This window comes from Ceratotherium simum, chromosome X (genome assembly GCF_057802395.1).
Source record: "Ceratotherium simum simum isolate JZ-2026a chromosome X, ASM5780239v1, whole genome shotgun sequence".
Lineage (NCBI taxonomy): Eukaryota > Metazoa > Chordata > Mammalia > Perissodactyla > Rhinocerotidae > Ceratotherium > Ceratotherium simum.
In genome coordinates, this window is record NC_141940.1 from 60769347 (window position 1) to 60786711 (window position 17365).

At 36.8% G+C, this 17365-nt stretch overlaps 1 protein-coding gene across 2 annotated transcripts in view; it reads right to left on the minus strand.

The window, feature by feature from the left end:
- Positions 1 to 17365, minus strand: part of APOOL (apolipoprotein O like) — an 87762-nt gene that overhangs the window by 44365 nt on the left and 26032 nt on the right. For both annotated transcript variants that reach the window (XM_014792369.2, XM_087427665.1), the window contains exon 2: positions 1081 to 1182. In XM_014792369.2, coding sequence (XP_014647855.1) covers positions 1081 to 1182 — 102 coding nt within the window. The remainder of the gene's footprint in view (positions 1 to 1080; positions 1183 to 17365) is intronic.

Sequence of the window (17365 nt, forward strand, 5' to 3'; positions counted from 1 at the left end):
AGGCATAAACGTATCTGCAACTGAGTCCAAAAAGTCCATATACAAAAGTACAGATTGGGAAAAGACATAGCTTACCAGTAGCCCATGTAAAAACGTTTAATGAATTTTAAAGAACTGAAAGTTCACTACGTCATGGTCAAAGGCTGATTATAAGCAAGGTTGATTGTGAGGACTCAAAAATAAATATAAAAAGGAATGTGATCTTAGGCAGCATTAATAGAAATATGTCATCTAGAACAAGAGAAGTCAGAGTCTGACTATCCTGCAGTCATCAAAATACCTACACCTGAAGAAAACACTAACTGTTCTGAACATGTCTGGCAGAGAATGATCATGATAGTGAGGCAACTTAAAGCTATGACATATAAGGAATGGTTAAAGCTACTAATATACTTATCTGGGAAGCAAAACTACTTAAAGTGTAACTGACATCTGAAGAGTTGTTTTGTGGAAGAGAGATGAGAGTTTTTCTGTATGGCACCAATGCAACAGACACAGGGCCAATGGGTAGAACTTATTATGAGACAGGTTCGTGTTTGACATAAGGAAGGAACTTAAGTTGAATGAGAGCTGTCAGAAAATGGAATGGGCAGCCTTAGGTTCTTTTTTCCAGTTTTATTCATGTAGAAGATAAATGACCACTTAGTGTGCCTATTATAGAGGGGATTACAGTACTATACAGAAGGTTGAACTAGAAAACATCTAAGGTCACCTTCAAAACTGAGATCTTAATGAATTTCTTAAACTAAGGCATCCAAATATCAGGTGTACCTGTATACATTTTTCAAGAAAGAAAAATCAGACTGCTTAGAAGTACTAACACCCTATACTACTCAATGATTATTCATTAAGAAAAATCACCAGTTGTTTTTCATTGGAGTTAGGATTTTAGATGTTTGGGTTAAATATAACCCAGTGTTTATTTTGAGACACCTTATAACTATTTCTTTCGACTTATTGTGCCCAACAAATACTTCAAAGATATTTTTGATGAATAGAGGTAACTAAAAAAAAAAACCTCAGAGCTTTTGCATCATATTTATGTTATACAAAATTCACCAACTTTTGTAGGCAAGCTACCTGCTCTGGTTTCACCAGCTGCTTTTTGGATTCTTCTTTGGCTGCATGCACACTTATAGACGCACATATCAGACCTGTAGGCATCGTTGTCAGCTTTCCCATCTGAGAAAGATATAGCAAAAAGATATTTTTAATTGAAAAGCTCCCCATCCTCCATTTCCAGATAAAGTTTGGGGGCATCTGAGGAACACTATGGGTTTCATTTAAATTTATTAAAAACTCAAGCACTCCAAATTACTTTATACATTTTTAGCATATAATTCCTAAAATTCTCTTCTCATACGAGATGGTAGAGTATTATTTTTACCAATTTGTTAACTACCTACTTCATATGGAATATAGCAATATAATAATTACCAGGAAGAAGTGAATTCAAAATCTGAGGGATGAAGTGGGATAGATCATGGTATTCACTCAGCCCACAATATTAACTGAGCAACTACTAAGTGCCAGACCCTGGCCTCAGTGCTTAACAAAGATTCTTGCTCTCATGGAGCTGCCATTCTAGTGGAGCAGAGACAGGTAACAAAAACAATAAATAAATTATATGGTATACTACAAATTGATAAATGCTATGGAGAAAGTAAAGGATAATGGTGATCTGGAGTACTGTGTGATTCAGGTTGCGTCTTGAAATATAATTTATATTTACATTATTTTTAAAAATAATTTCCTTCCATTACAAATCTTTTGACCCTAACTTTCCCAGTGCATTCTTTATCTGTTTCATGCTTAATCTAAAGCCAAAAGTGACCTTTGTTTTGGATATAACTTGATTTGAATTAAGAATGCAGAAAAATTACTGGATCTAAGAACAAAGTGTTCCAGTGTTTATTCAGGTATCAAAATAATCCTGAAAGATTATCCATTCAACAAGGCCAAATGAAAATCTTTCCTTGGAACAAGTATTTTAAGAGCTTGATTCTTTAGATGGGAAAGGAGGCTTGCTGAAATTAACAAAGGACATCTGGAGGGAAGTCTCTATGGCTTACAGATAAGTGGAGTTGTGCAAGAACTGGAAGAAACACTGGCCAAAGGATTCTAAATGTTCTCTGATAACAGTGATAGTGCCTGTACTTCATTTCTGACATATTTTTCAATATTTCCTGAGCATATTAAGGGAAGCTACAGGTACTAGTTAAGCAACGGCCTGTTTAAACTAGGCATGACTCTGATTCAGATTGAGACTCCAGAAATATAGGGTAAAATGAAGACAATACTAATAATAGAAATTTTCTTCACTGTTTTTCTCCATTCAAGTCTCCCTCTAGTACATATGTTAGCATCACAGAATGATTTATCTAGGCCTGCCTTCCCCAAAAACCTCACTTTTGATTTCTTATACCCAGTTGGTATTCACTAATGAAATAACAAGATTTCCACTCCATACCTATGGCAGGTATCAATAAAAAAAAAACATTTTAAAACTGATGCCAGCAAAGCTGCTCTCCCACGTACCTGAGAAATTTTGTTAATAAAGCTCTGAAGTGATTATTTGAAGGATGTCAATTCTTACATTTAAAAGCTATTTTTTTTGTGTGAGGAAGATCAGCCCTGAGCTAACATCCATGCCAATCCTCCTCTTTTTGCTGATGAAGGCTGGCCCTGAGCTAACATCTATTGCCAATCCTCCTCCTTTTCTTCCATTTTTCTCCCCAAAGCCCCAGTAGGTAGTTGTATGTCATAGTTGCACATCCTTCTAGTTCCTGTATGTGGGATGCCGCCTCAGCATGGCTGGAGAAGTGGTGCGTCGGTGCACGCCTGGGATCCAAACCTGGGCCGCCAGTAGTGGGGCATGCGCACTTAACCGCTAAGCCATGGGGCCAGCCCCGAAAAGCTATTTTTTAAACACCTGATTAGACCTTACTCCCTAGATATAAGAAAAACACTTTTGAACTATGCTAACATCTGAAAAATTTTTAACCTAATGTTCTCAGAGTATAGTCATTTTACTTCACATAATGCAATAATAACATTACCAAGCAAGGGCTCACTATCTGATGTGCATAGAGGCCAACACTATGGCACTGGCTTTTGAGAAAGGAAAGAGCTTTATTGTGAGATCAATCAGCAAGGAGACAGGGGGCAAGGCTCTTAAATCTGTCTCCCTGATCCGGGGTTTAGGGTGAAATTGAAGGAGTTAGGGGTAGAAGCTGATTGGCTAGTCTCGAATCAGTCCATATACGGTAATCAAGCTGCTGGAAGCCATATTTTCCTTATTAAAGGACTTCTTGCTTCATAAAAGCTCAGGTGGCAACAATTCTGAAGATTCCTGGTTCTGGGGTCATCCTGGGGCTACAGGTTCCCACCTGGTACATGCGCAATGCTGTCTCTGGACCAAAGTTTAATTAATCAACAACCTGTTTTAAGGAAACAAACTAGTTTAAGCTGGTCAATGTTTTATGTGCTGTTTCAATAATAACATGTAGACTATAAAACAAACTTATAGGTATTGCTTGATAATTATGATCTAGTGCTCCAGAGTCTGGATTGACTAACTGAACTAGTGGCCTAAAAAGTTAATATACCTTGAAAAATGCCTAAGTATCTTCACTACATTTTTTACTCAGTAGGACAGAGTCCATCCACCTTGACTTTTACTGACGAGGCAATATGGCATAATAGAAAAAAACATGAACTTAGGAGTTGCACAGACCTGGTTTTGAACTCCAGTTGTAGAACTTACTGCCTAATCTCGGCAAGTTATTTTTTTTTTTTTGTAAGGAAGACCAGCCCTGAGCTAACATCCAATGCCAATCCTCCTTTTTTTTGCTGAGGAAGACTGGTCCTGGGCTAACATCCATGCCCATCTTCTTCTACTTTATATGGGATGCCGCCACAGCATATCCTAACAAGGAGTGCATCAGTGTGCACCCGGGATCTGAACCGGCGAACCCTGGGCCGCCACAGCAGAGTGTGCGCACCCAACCACTTGCACCACTGGGCCAGCCCCTCGGCAAGTTTCTTAAGCTCTTAGAAACATGCTTCCCAATATGGTAACTACTGGCTACATGTGGTTATTTAAATTTAAATTAATTAAAAATAAATAAAATTTAAAATTTACTTCCTTAGTCACATTAGCCCTGTTTCAAGTGCACAAAAGTGTATTGTAGAGCACAGATATACAATAATTCCATCATTGAAGAAATTTCTACTGGATAGTACTATCTTAGAAGGTGATACATCTAAAAAAATAGGAATGCCTTCTCTTTTATGATTATCATGAAGATTAAATAAAGAATTATATGAAAATTGCTTGCACTTGGTAAATGGGTAATTATTTTTAGCTCCCCATTCCTTCTGATTGCTGAATAAAGATGTTAAGTGGTTGTGCTTACTCCCTCTTTTTCTTCTCATATATATTTGATGTTAATCAGGTTCTAGTAAGAACCATAATAACAATAAAAAATATAGCACACTTATTGCCTCTAAACAAAAAAAAGGCCAAGATTTTGATCAAAAGGAAACAGGCAGAACGGCACACTCAGGCTTTTTCAAAACACAGGTTATACTAATGAAGAAGGCATCACTATCCAAAGAAAGGCAGCTGACTGTATACCGCACTGAAAAATTTAGAATCGGGATTGGTGAACCACAGCTCCGGGCTAAATCTGGCCTGGACTCTGAACTAAAAATGTTTTTTTAAAAAAAAAAAACATATGTAAAGATTTGTAAAAACAAAAATAAATGAACAAAAAACAAAGAAGAATATGTGACCTTATCTGTTCTGCAAAGTCTAACATATTTACTATCTGGCTCTTTACAGAAAAAAAATCGCCAACCTCTGATTTAGAAAATCAAATAGGATATTTAAAAAGTATCAGAGCTTCAGAGTATTATAAATCTTACAAGATCATAAGGTTGTTAACTAAATAGCATTAAAATTGAGCAGAGGCGATCCTAGTTTGCAGAAGAAGGTAAGACCTTGAGTTAAAATTATTTGTAACTTTAAAATAATGATTTATCAACTCAAAATTATAAATGACTTGTTTAAAATCAATGACAGATAAAAACTGGCTCCCTCCAAAAGATAACAGGTCCTAGAACAGAATTCTATCATACACAGATCTACAAATAGAAGACTAAACATTAGGTAAGTCTCCCATAAGATTCAACCCTTCCAAGAGCTTCTGTAATCAAAAAACAGTTGATTTTCATTATTTGTCATAGTTATATTCCATAAAATAGCCACGAACACTGATTTAGGGAATACCGAACCACAGGGTTAATTTCTTGTGAGCTTCTGGTGACATTTTTATCAACTGATCAATACATAACTTTGTTTTATATGTGTTTCTGTTTAAAGACATCTTATTTAATATATATTGTTGATTCATTAACATTGAACTCACAGCAACAGCATTATAACTCATGCCTGAATGAAGTTTGTTGAACATATATTTTCTCCGTTAAGGCATATCACAGTTTTCTTTCACTTAAGAACACTAGATAGCACTTCTGCACTATGCATGGGGGCCATTTTAAATAGCGGCATTACCAAAAAAAAAAAAAAGGTAAAAAGATGTAGCACTAATTAGACCACAAAGGGGACAATTGTTCACAGTATGAGAGCTGAAACAACAGGGCAGAGCACTGACTTGTCCAACTTCCCTTGGTGTAGTATAAGCCTTGACAGTTGTTTTTTTCATTTTTTGTAATGCAAGTGCCTGACTTAAGCTTTGACTGCTGAGGCATCCATTTCAAAGAGGCATCCATTTCAAAGAGGCATCCACTTCAAAGTGGCTATCTTAACACATGGCTAGCCACAGGACTAGATAAAGAGCCAGGCCACAGCTTCCTCTGACTGAGGTTCCTTTGTTTTAGAAATCTTGGTTGATTTCAATAACTGACTATTTAGGCTACTTTTTTCTCTTCTTGTGCTTTAAATTCTCGCTTTTATGTTTTAAATTCACCAATAAAGAGTGAGCCCAAGAAACCCTAGGCCCCCACCCTCGACCCCTATAAAAGCAGAACTCCAGGCCTGTGTTCTTTCTCTCTCCACCATCTACCTCACTGTGAGGCCCTAGGTGTGCTGTGTAATTTCCACGTCCTGTGAGTAATAAACCTTTTATTTTTTCAAAGTTTCCTGACATTTATTACTGAAGGGTGTCTTGCAATCATAATAAGAACCACAAGGGTCGGTCCAACCACAACATTCACTATTGATAGGCTGAGACTAGAACAAAACAAGTGGTGCAGTCACCAAGATTGCATGATTGCCCTTGCAGTTAACCAAGGTTACCCTTTTATTTGCGACTTGCTTACTAACCACCTAACTCAGGAAGGTAACACTATCTGGGAAAGGAGCACAGCTTGCTGGGTGGGTCTGTCTAGCCGCTATGTGCTTTTGCATATTGCCTTTGGTGTATGTAGCCTGTGGTATCCAACCCAAAAGGTCACGGCTGCTATAATAATCCATAAATGTTTAGAACCCGATCATAAAAGTTTAGAACTGCATGATAAATGTTTAGAACCCTGTAATAAATGTTTAGAAGCCCACCAATCAAAACTGTCCTGCCAGCATTTCTGCGTGGCAGCCTGTTCTCCCTAACCTCTTAAATTTCGCCCCAAATCCTGAATCGGGGGGACAGATCTGAGGGCACATGCCCCCTGTCTCCCTGCAGATCGATCTTGCAGAATAAAGCTGATTTCTCCCCCCCAAAGCTGATACCATAATTAATTGTTTTTTTAATGCACTTCGGGCAAGAGAACCCCAATTTTGTGCAGTAACAGCATCTTTAAAGACCGTAAATTGCATAACTTTCTTAAAGATCCATCCATGGTACATGCTTGCTGCCTTTGAGACACCACAGATCCTGAGCCCCCTCAGCTTTTCCCTGAATGAGGCAGAAATAAAAAACTTGCCTCATGAGGCATCCCTGCCACCAAGGGAAAAGCTGACAGGGTACTGAGGCCTCTAGTGAGGAGGAAGAGTGAGAAGGAAAGGCAAAGGCCCCTAAAGCCACCCATATTCTTACCAGGGCCCTCCCTCTCCTCATTTGGATATTTATTGCCTGGCATGGTGCCCATCTTTCCATCTTTCCATCACAGTGATCACTGCTAAGGCTCACAGTGAATGGAAAACATTAAGATAAAGCCCATCTCCTGCTGTGCTAAATTTCCATGATCCAATGGGTTTATCATTTCCATGACAACAGTGACCCAAGTGACCCCCTCTTCATTTCCAACCCCGAAGAGGCTCCGTTTCTGGGTTGTGCTACATTTTAATTGGGACCACCAAAATCATCCAAAAGACACTAAAACTTCTAGGAGAAAACCTACATTTTCTTTCTCTGTCCCTTGAAGATGTAAATATTACCATGTCTTTGAAATGTAAACACCCCAGGAGGTAATTAAAACTCTGCCCAGACTGAAGAAAAAAAAAGAGGGAAAGAAGTCTTTTAAAAATACAAACTGCTATAAAGGCTCCCTTGCCACAGCCTCCATAAGATTACTTATCAAGGGCAAATACAAATCGTAAAAGTCTTCTCTACAAATAGAAAAAGACTTCAGCCATCTGAGCGAGTAAACTTAATTTATTCCAACTATTATTTCTAAACTAGTGAGTTTTATATTGTTTTATAATGGAAGATATAGGGTCTTTGTGTGTCTATGGATGTATGCTATATATATGTGATATTTTTCTACCTCTGGATAGTATCACCAAAATTAATTAGTAAAGAGTTCTATTTAATTGGCTTAAAGTAAATTAAGCATATACAGTCATGCATCACATAACATTTCGGTCAACAATGGATCACATATATGACAGTGGTCCCATAAACTTAGTACCATATAGCCTGGGTGTGTAGTAGGCTATACCATCTAGGTTTATGTAAGTACACTCTGTGATGTTCACAGAATGACAAAACTGCCTAACAATGCATTAAAACGTATTCTTGTCATTAAACGGCACATGACTATAATAGAAACTCACACAAATGCTTCTCCGGGTCACGTGATCTGGAAAAATATTCAGAATTAAAGCTAGTTTAAGTCTTTTGGTTTAATTAATACAGACGTCTTCAGAGTTATCAGCATTAAATATAATGCAGATAAACAACTTTTATTCTACCTGGGTTGACGAGTCAAATAAATTCATATTATCTCTATTACAAAATTTCTCAGCAAGAAAAAGAACTTTGGATGATGACTGACGACTGACATCTAATGTTTAATGAAGTTTTTGTAGGTAATCTAAACATGATTGTTAAAAACAAAATAAATAGATGTAATTGAGATAAGAGTTTTTAGGTGTATTTTTTAGCAATGATTGTCTTATGACATGTCTATTTAAAGTTTCTAAATCTCTCTGTAACTTCCACCCTTACAATTTTGCTAAGTTAAATGAAATGATGGGAATTCATTTAATATCTAGATCATTTCCAAGTAAGATAAAATACTGAAACGTTAATTGCTAAACAAGTCTAAGTTTACCTACTTTTGACCTCTTACTACAGAGGAAGTGAAGATATCTGGATCTATTAGTAAACATGTTTTGTGCCACATTAAAAAACTGTACTATGAGGAAGCACATCTCTCTAGAAATTATGAAAAGAATTCATAAATTTGCCGATCTAAAGAATGCTGCTGTGGCAGACAGTTCACAATTGCTTACTTCTTAGTTTTCATTGGAAATTAAGGTGTCTGAGGGTTGGAAATTCTATTTAATATATGTGGTTAAAACTACTGGAAGTAATAAGGGAAACATTTCTGTATGCAAGGAAAGTAGAATACGTTTTTGAGTAAGAAATGTATGAAGTATGGAAATGCATTTTTCTTAAAGGAAGGGAAAATGATTTTGTCCTAAAGTGAGGCTAATTGTTTCAGAATGGAAAGAGGAAAAAACACAAGACAAAAAATCTGAATGTAAAAAGGAGAGTTATGGAAGGTTTGTGGAAAAGGAATCTTGGGAAAGGAATTTTATGTTTAGTCAAGCTGGCTAAAATTAGAATGGATCTAATTAAGTAAAAAAAAATGAATGAATGAATTTTAGTATCAAAAGTACACTGGTGTAAAATTAGAATTTGGTTTTCTCTCTGTTGGAAGGACAGAGTTTTCTTGGATTGTTGGTCTGCTCTTGATAGGAAATTATTAAAAGTTTTTTTTTTCCCTTCTGGGTAATCTATCAGGAAAGCCAAGATTTTGTGTCTTACCAAAATAACTTACTGTGCTTCATGTTATCATTCTCATCAAATCTTTGATTACTTAAGTAAACTGAGTCCTCTCAATATTAAAAAAGCTAAATTTTGCTCACAAGCATGTAACTTTCTGTATTTGTCTTTGAAATCTTTTATTGTCACTTTGGTTAAATGGGTAATTAAGTATTGTTTCATAATGATCTGTGATCCTTTTTAGTCAAGTGTTCAAAACATTTTTTATATTTTTGACAAACTTCCCAAAATCAAATTCTAAATGAAGTATTTTTGACCTGAAAATAACTTTGGGATTTCTCAGACAGCCCCTGGAAAATTGCAAAAGATTTGTTATCTCTCCTCATAAAAAGAGATATATTAAACTAATTAGGCTTATTTGATGTGTTAAATTACATAGGAAGCATTGTCAAATAAGAAATAATGCTACATCTTCTTTATGGATATCCTTGTATGGATATATGTTATTAATATAAGTATTTTAGAAACTATATAAAATTCCTAAAAACGTCTTGGTATAAAGTTATCAGTCATAATTCTAGTTATTATTTTGAAATGTGTGTCACAGAAATAAGCAAATTTCCCTGTCAATTGCTCTGTCTCATCAGATCTTTAGCCATGGCCATTTTTAAGTCTTTTTGTTATTTACAGAGAGTTATTGTTTTACTCTGATGCTTTTTGCAAAAGTGCTTCATCTTTAAGGAGATTCCTGGAAAATACTCTAGAATACAGGTTTCTGATAACTTTAATATCATAAAGTTGAACTGGGTAAGAATTTCCAGAACTAATGGAAAAACTGGATTCATGCGGAACAAAAGTTACATGGGACTGAATGAACTGATGGGTGTGAATATAATTTTTATGACTTTTTGTTTGAAATACCGCTGATTTTTTAAATGTTTTCTTTTTCCAGATTTAAGGAAACTTTTTTTTCTTAAGATATCTACGACTTGGAGTGATTCAGTAAAATATATACCTTGGTGAAAAAAGATGAAACATTTATCTTCATCTTTTTCTCCATAACTGATCCCTCCAGAATTCGAAACTGAGTATTCTTATTTTCATGAAAATATAGTTATTTCCATAAGTTCAATAAGAATCTGTTCTCCTTGTGAAAAGACACAATTGAAAACACTGATTATATTACCAAGTCTTTGACTGGAATATCATATTTGAGAGAGACATACCTAGACTCAGATATGACCAGATAGCTTTAAGGAACTAAGGTTAACTTCATGGAGGCAATAAAGTCCCTTGGAAAAACTGGCCTGGTACCCTGCTTATAGAGTTTCCAGCAGCCTTACAAGATGAGTAAAGACAGTCATTTCCTGGCAGATGCAAGAACCTCAAGATATTTTGGGGACCTTGACAACAGAGGAATTCACTCAAATCTATAGGTATTGCATGTGAAATCTGATGGTAAGTCCATGGCTTGGCATTCCTGGTCTCGAGAGGCCTTTAAAAGTTCAATCTGAGATTCCTTATGAAAAGTTCCAGCAAAGCAGGGGCTGGCCCAGTGGCATAGTGGTTAAGTTCTCACACTCCACTTTGGTGGCCCAGGGTTTGTTGGTTTGGGTCCTGGACGCAGACCTACACACCACTCATCAAGCCATGCTGTGGCAGCGTCCCATATGCAAAATAGAGGAAGATTGGCACAGATGTTAGCTGAGGGTCAATCTTCCTCAAGCAAAAAGAGGAAGATTGGCAACAGATGTTAGCTCAGGGCTAATTTTCCTCACCAAAAAAAAAAAGTTCTAGCAAAGTAGATTCAAAAGAGCCTAGTCTGGGCCAGCCCCATGGCTTAGCGGTTAAGTGCATGCGCTCCACTACTGGCGACCTGGGTTCGGATCCCAGGCGCACACCGAGACACCGCTTCTCCGGCCATGCTGAGGCCACGTCCCACATACAGCAACTAAAAGGATGTACAACTATGACATACAATTATCTACTGGGGCTTTGAGGAGAAAAAAAGGAGGGGGATTGGCAATAGATGTTAGCTCAGAGCCAGTCTTCCTCAGCAAAAAGAGGAGGATTAGCATGGATGTTAGCTCAGGGCTGATCTTCCTCATAAATAAATAAATAAATAAATAAATAAAGCTGTGGTGCAACGGTCTCGAACTCCTAAAAAAAAAAAAAAGAGCCTATATGGGTCAATTGCTATTCTTGCTGTACTTATGTAAATAATCAGGCGAAGTTTATTGAAACTAGATTTATTTTGCAAACAAATTAGTCTTAATTTGACTACCTTTGGTAAAAATGGAGGGTGATTTTCGAGAGAAAAAATATATTTCAATGGAAAATTATAGTACACCCTTGTGGATATCAGATTCTAGTCCTGTTAATTGTCTTTCAGGCTTTGTTTCCTACCTGTAAACTGGACTGGATACTGAATTTTTCTCATTTCCTTCAATATCTGGCTACAACTCTCCAAACTAATGTTTCCATTTGTTCTCCCACCCTTCTGACTTAGAATCATTAAGAGCTAAAACTGGCCTTTTTCCAAAGCCATGCAAACTAAAGTTGGACAACTTGATATAAACTTCAGAGAAATCACAACAACAGCTGATGTATGGACAATCTTCATGTCTATTGCTGTATAGGCCACTCAGAAAGATCACCAGAGACATTCAAACCGCAAACCAGGAAAATCTATCAGATTGCCACTCACTCTGTCTGAAGATGCTTTGTGCCCAACATCTAGAAATCTCGACTGGCTGCCTTCAGAGCTCAGAAACTGGCATTATAATCTGATCCAAGCATTAACTTTTGTGGGTTTTTTTCTTTTGTTTCCATAGAAATGCCTCTTATTAAATACTTGATTACTTGCACCATATAGGCTTAAGTTGGGGAACCCATTTGCATCACCGGCTCCCAGAATAGAACACAACCCTTTAACTAAAATGACCTATTCTCATGACTAACTGACTAATTAGAGGACATATGGAGCGATCTATCAACTCAGGACAGGTTAAAACCTACTTATACCAGATGGCCCAAGATGTTAAAATATTTCACAATATTACCCAAATCCTTTAACAGATTCCCAGGGCCAGTCCCTAAGATCACTGACCTCTTTGCATGGCTGAACACTTCAAGTTTGGAACAATGGCTACAGACTGCATTTCAGACTATTGCCTGTATAATTATTATAGGATTTGCTACTATAATCCTATTTAGATGTGTACTTTCTGGGTTACAATGTGCCCTACCCCTGACTTTTAGCATATCAGCTACCCAGGCAGTTAAGTGTTCTCACTATTGATTCTGATGCCTGGGCATCACAGGGTGGATTGTAGTGCAAGCCTTGACAGTTTTTTTTTTCTTTTTTGTATTGCAAGTGCCTGACTTAAGCTTTGATTGCTGAGGCATCCACTTCAAAGAAGCATCCACTTCAAAGAAGGCTATCTCAAATAAACACATTGTCAGTGACACTAGATAAAGATCCAGGCTGCCTCCCCTCACCAAGTCTCCTTTGTTTTAGAGATCTTGGTTGATTTCAATAACTGACCATTTAGGCTACTTTCTCTCCTCTTCCCACTTACGTTTTAAATTCACCAATAAAGAATGAACCCAAGAAACCCTAGGCCCCCACCCTGGACCCCAATAAAAGCAGAACTCCACGCCTGCTTGCTCTCTCTCTCTCTCCCTCCTCATGAACTTGCTGTGAGGCCCCAGGTGTGCTGTGTAATTTCCAGGTCTTGTGAGTAATAAACCTTTATTTTTTCAAAGTTTCCTGATGGTTATTGCTGAAGGATGTCTTGCAATCATAATAAAAACCACAAGGGCCAGTCCAACCACAACATTGGTTACTGATAGACTGAGAATGGCACAAAACACTAGGGAACATAAACATGGGTTTTCTTTTTACTAACAGAATTGGAATTTAAAATTCTCTTCTATAAGAATTTTTGTTACCTATTTTGTAATAAAGAGCATATATTTATTATAGACTAATCTAAAATCAGTCCTAATCATTAGTTCTGCTTTAGAGATGTATCATCATGTAGCAAAAGTCATTTTATTAAATCAAGAATCCTGTGATAAGTATAAAACAAAAATATAATTTAAAAAGGTAAGCCCTAAAAACTAAAAGAAAAATGAAGTAAACAAACCATGTAGAGGCAATGATCACACAGACAGGAACAATTCAAAGTGAATTTACAACCAAGTAATTGACTGTCCATCCCTAATGGGCTATACTCAAAGGACAAAGAAAACAGCAAAAAAACCTTAAAACTGTTTTTAATAATCATATTGTTGGTGGCAGTGTTGGCATTTTATTTTGAAACTACTGTGTATATATTGTAGAATAAGACATTTAAATATGCTGGTATTTTAAAGATTGGGGTTTCAGTATGGGAGAAAGATGTAAGATTGAAGTTAAAGTAAAACTTGTAGTTTTGAATTTGAGTAAGAATTAGTTGATTATCTTATATTACCATGATACAGGAAATACAGACGACAGAGAAACATGTTAAAAGACACCCTGGAAATTCAATAAGGAAATTCAAGGATTCAGAAACTCTATAGGGCAAATGACATGACCTCATTTCTTCAATAAATAAAGGAAGAAAGATAGAGGGAGAAACTTAAAAGACTTAAATCAATAAATTGCAATGTACGGACACTATTTGGATCCAGAATCAAAAAAATGAACTTTAAAAAATTATGACACAGTCACAGATATTTAACATTGACTACATATTTAATAATAAGGAATTGTTAATTTTTTATGTGTGATAATTTTTAAAAGAGTTCCAGTTTTTTAAGAGAGATATACTGATATTTTTACAGACAAAATACATGTGGGATTTGCTTCAAAATAATCCAGGGGTGGGGTACAGATGAAACAAGATTGGCCAGGACTTGACAATTGTTGAAACTGGGTGATAGGCATATTATTATATATTATATTGCCTATTATATTTTACATATTATGTTATATTACGCTATATTATCATATTTCACATTGTCCTTCGTACTTTTGTAAGTGTTTGAAATTTTCCATAATAAAAATTTTAAAAAGACTCCTATGAAACTTAGTATACATCCCATTATAATCTTTCAAAGTAGTTTTCAGTTGAAATGAGGACAGTTTACTAGGAATATCGATAAAAGGCAGGAGCAGAAAGAAGCACTCTAGTATTACCAACTTCAATACAGTCATACATCACTTAATGACAGAAATATGTTCTGAGAAATGCATCATTACGTAATTTTGTCGTTGTGCGAACATTGTAGAGTGTACTTGCACAAACCTAGATAGTATAGCCTACTACACACCTAGGATATATGGTGCTAATCTTATGGGACCACTGTCGTATATGCAGTCCGTTGTTGACCTAAACGTTGTCATGCTGCGCATGACTGTATTCTACTGCTACTCTACCCTTAAGTACAAAAATAAAGTAGTTTGTTGTTTATGTCTTTTGTTTACTCCTTACTTTCTATTCTTTTATTCAACAAACATTGTCAAGTGCCTACTGTATAATTATATTAGGTGCTGGGGTTACAAAGATGATTAAGATATGATCCATGTCCTCAAAGAATCACAGTCTAGTAGAGGAGACAGGTATGTAATACAAAAAGAACCCAGAGTGATGCGTGTTATAATACAGGTAGGTACAGAGTGCTATAAGGGCCACCAACGTAGACCAGGTCCTTACCATCTGTTTGGTAAAGTAGTGGAAAGAGGACAGACTTCAGAGTTAGACTTAGATTCAAATCCTAGCTCTACTACTTACTAGTGGTGTGGCTTTGGGCAAGCAATTCGACTGGGTGTCAATTTTTATACATGTAATATTACCTATCTCACAGGGATGAGCACAGAAAAAGGGCTCATATATATTAACTATTACCATCATCATCATCACTGCCATCATCAATCTCCTAGCCAATGGCCACCACTCCATTTCATCTAATTCCAACCAACTGGAATTACCACTGTCAAACCAAAATAATTCTTTGCTCAGTTAGATTACTACCCTGCTGAAGAAAATAAATTGGCCTCCTGTTTCCTAGTACAGAGTATAAAACCATTTTATAGTTTCCAGGCTCTTCATAATCTATCTAAAACCTACATAGGTGTAACCACGGGCCCTCCAGGACCAGTTCAACTGACCTCATCTCTTATCAACAGAGTGATTAAGAATTGCCTTTCAGAAAATCTGCAAAGTCCTGTAGCCAGGGCATGTGTAAAAAGAAGATATTGAGACCTAAAATGACCTTGGAACTAAAGATCCTCCTCCCCAGAGAACCCAAGGGCTGGGACATGACCGGAACTTGAAAGACTCTTATCAGAAGCGAGGGGTCCCTCATTCGGGAAGATCCGGTGTTAAAATTCCTTCCCCACCCTGTCATAAATATTTAAAACCTTACCATAAATGCTTGAAGCCCACCAATCAAAACCTGTCCCACTAGTGTTTCCACGTGCCAGCCTGTTCTCCCTAACCTCTTAAATTTCGCCCCAAATCCTGAATCAGGGAGACAGATCTGAGGGCACATGCCCCCTGTCTCCCTGCAGATTGATATCGCAGAATAAAAGTTGATTTCTCTCCCCAAAGCTGATGCCATAATTAATTGGCTTGTTCATGCACATCAAGCAGAGAACCCCAATCTTGTGTGGTAACATAGGTAGTCTTACTTCCTACTACTCCCCAACGCTTATCCTTAGCTTCTTATTGTACTTGCACCTAGCCACTGGCGTTAGTATTTTCTCTCCAAGTAGACTGTCAACTCCTTGTGAACAGGGAAGCAATATATACTTGTTTACGAGATGAGTTCCCTGGCACTGGTGAGACCCTCTGCTAGACATGTAAATTTAAACGTCAAACACTGGGCCTGGGAAGTTCCTAAGTTTATGGTTGTGTATCTTTCACCTTTGAAGCACCACCACCACATTTTAAATGTCAGTCTAATAATGGTAGCAAATGCTGTGGCAGACTAGAAAAGTGGCACTGCTGCAGGACACTGAAGTAAAACACTGCCTTTCATTCTTCCATTCACCAGTCTGGCCTGAATTATATTATGGCAACAAAATATAGCATTCTAACCCACAACATTTGTCCTTTGACCAATATAGTTCATAAAAATGACTATGCTTTCTCCACCTCACTCAAAGAAAAGGTAACCAAATTTTTGACACCTGTGTGGTGGGTACAAGCCTCAGCAGATGCTGGCATATTGGAATATAGCTATGCAACAAGTACCCCCTGCAAACAGCCAGACAGACCTTCAAGTTGAGATTTGTAAGAAAATTCAATTGTGCTTACAATATTGCAAGTGTAAATTGCTTTTAAATATTTGACTCAAGAACTTGGTGAGTCTATTTCCAGCACCTAATGATCTGTGACAAGTTGAGATTAGTCATCAAAATTCAGGACAGCCATTTGCAGCTTAATAGAACTTTGCACGCTGCAGTGCCCCTTGATTTGTTCACTTGTGAAGATCTGAGAAGCAATAGTGATATAATGGAAAGAACATCAGTGCTCTGCTAATAACTCACTATGTCACCTTTTACAAGTAAATTCCCCCTCACTGTACGTCAGATTGCCAATTTGTGAAAGGAGGCTGCACTACAAAACGTCCAAAGTTCCTTCTAATTTTGACAATGCACAATTCTAAAGTTCAGTGATAATTCCCAAGTGTATAATTTACTACAGATAAGATATTGCTGCTTTGTTCCTCTAAAAACCAGAAGGGAAGTCGCCAACAGATAATTATTTATATTAAAATAATACTCTAGATTATATGATCAGAATCACTCGGTAACCCACACTGAACATCTTGAATGTGGAGACCACGGAGGGAATTTGAAGAATTTAGAAGTAAAAGTCATTTGAAAACACAGACAATTAAAATTTACTTCCAAGTTAAATAAATGAATTTGAAAGCTTTGTCCTAAAGATATCATTTTTTATTTTTTTGATGGAGATAGTGTAGGTGTGTGTGAAGGAGAGGAAACAGTAGAAAGGATAGGAGAAATGTGTAATTATTACTAAACACAATAAATGGAGTAAAAGTAATAATTACAATTTGATTAGCAACTTAAAAATTTCAGTGTTTAGATCTAGTAATGACTTGTGCATCAGGACACCTGTGTTTAGTCCCAGCTCTGTTCTTGAACAACTATG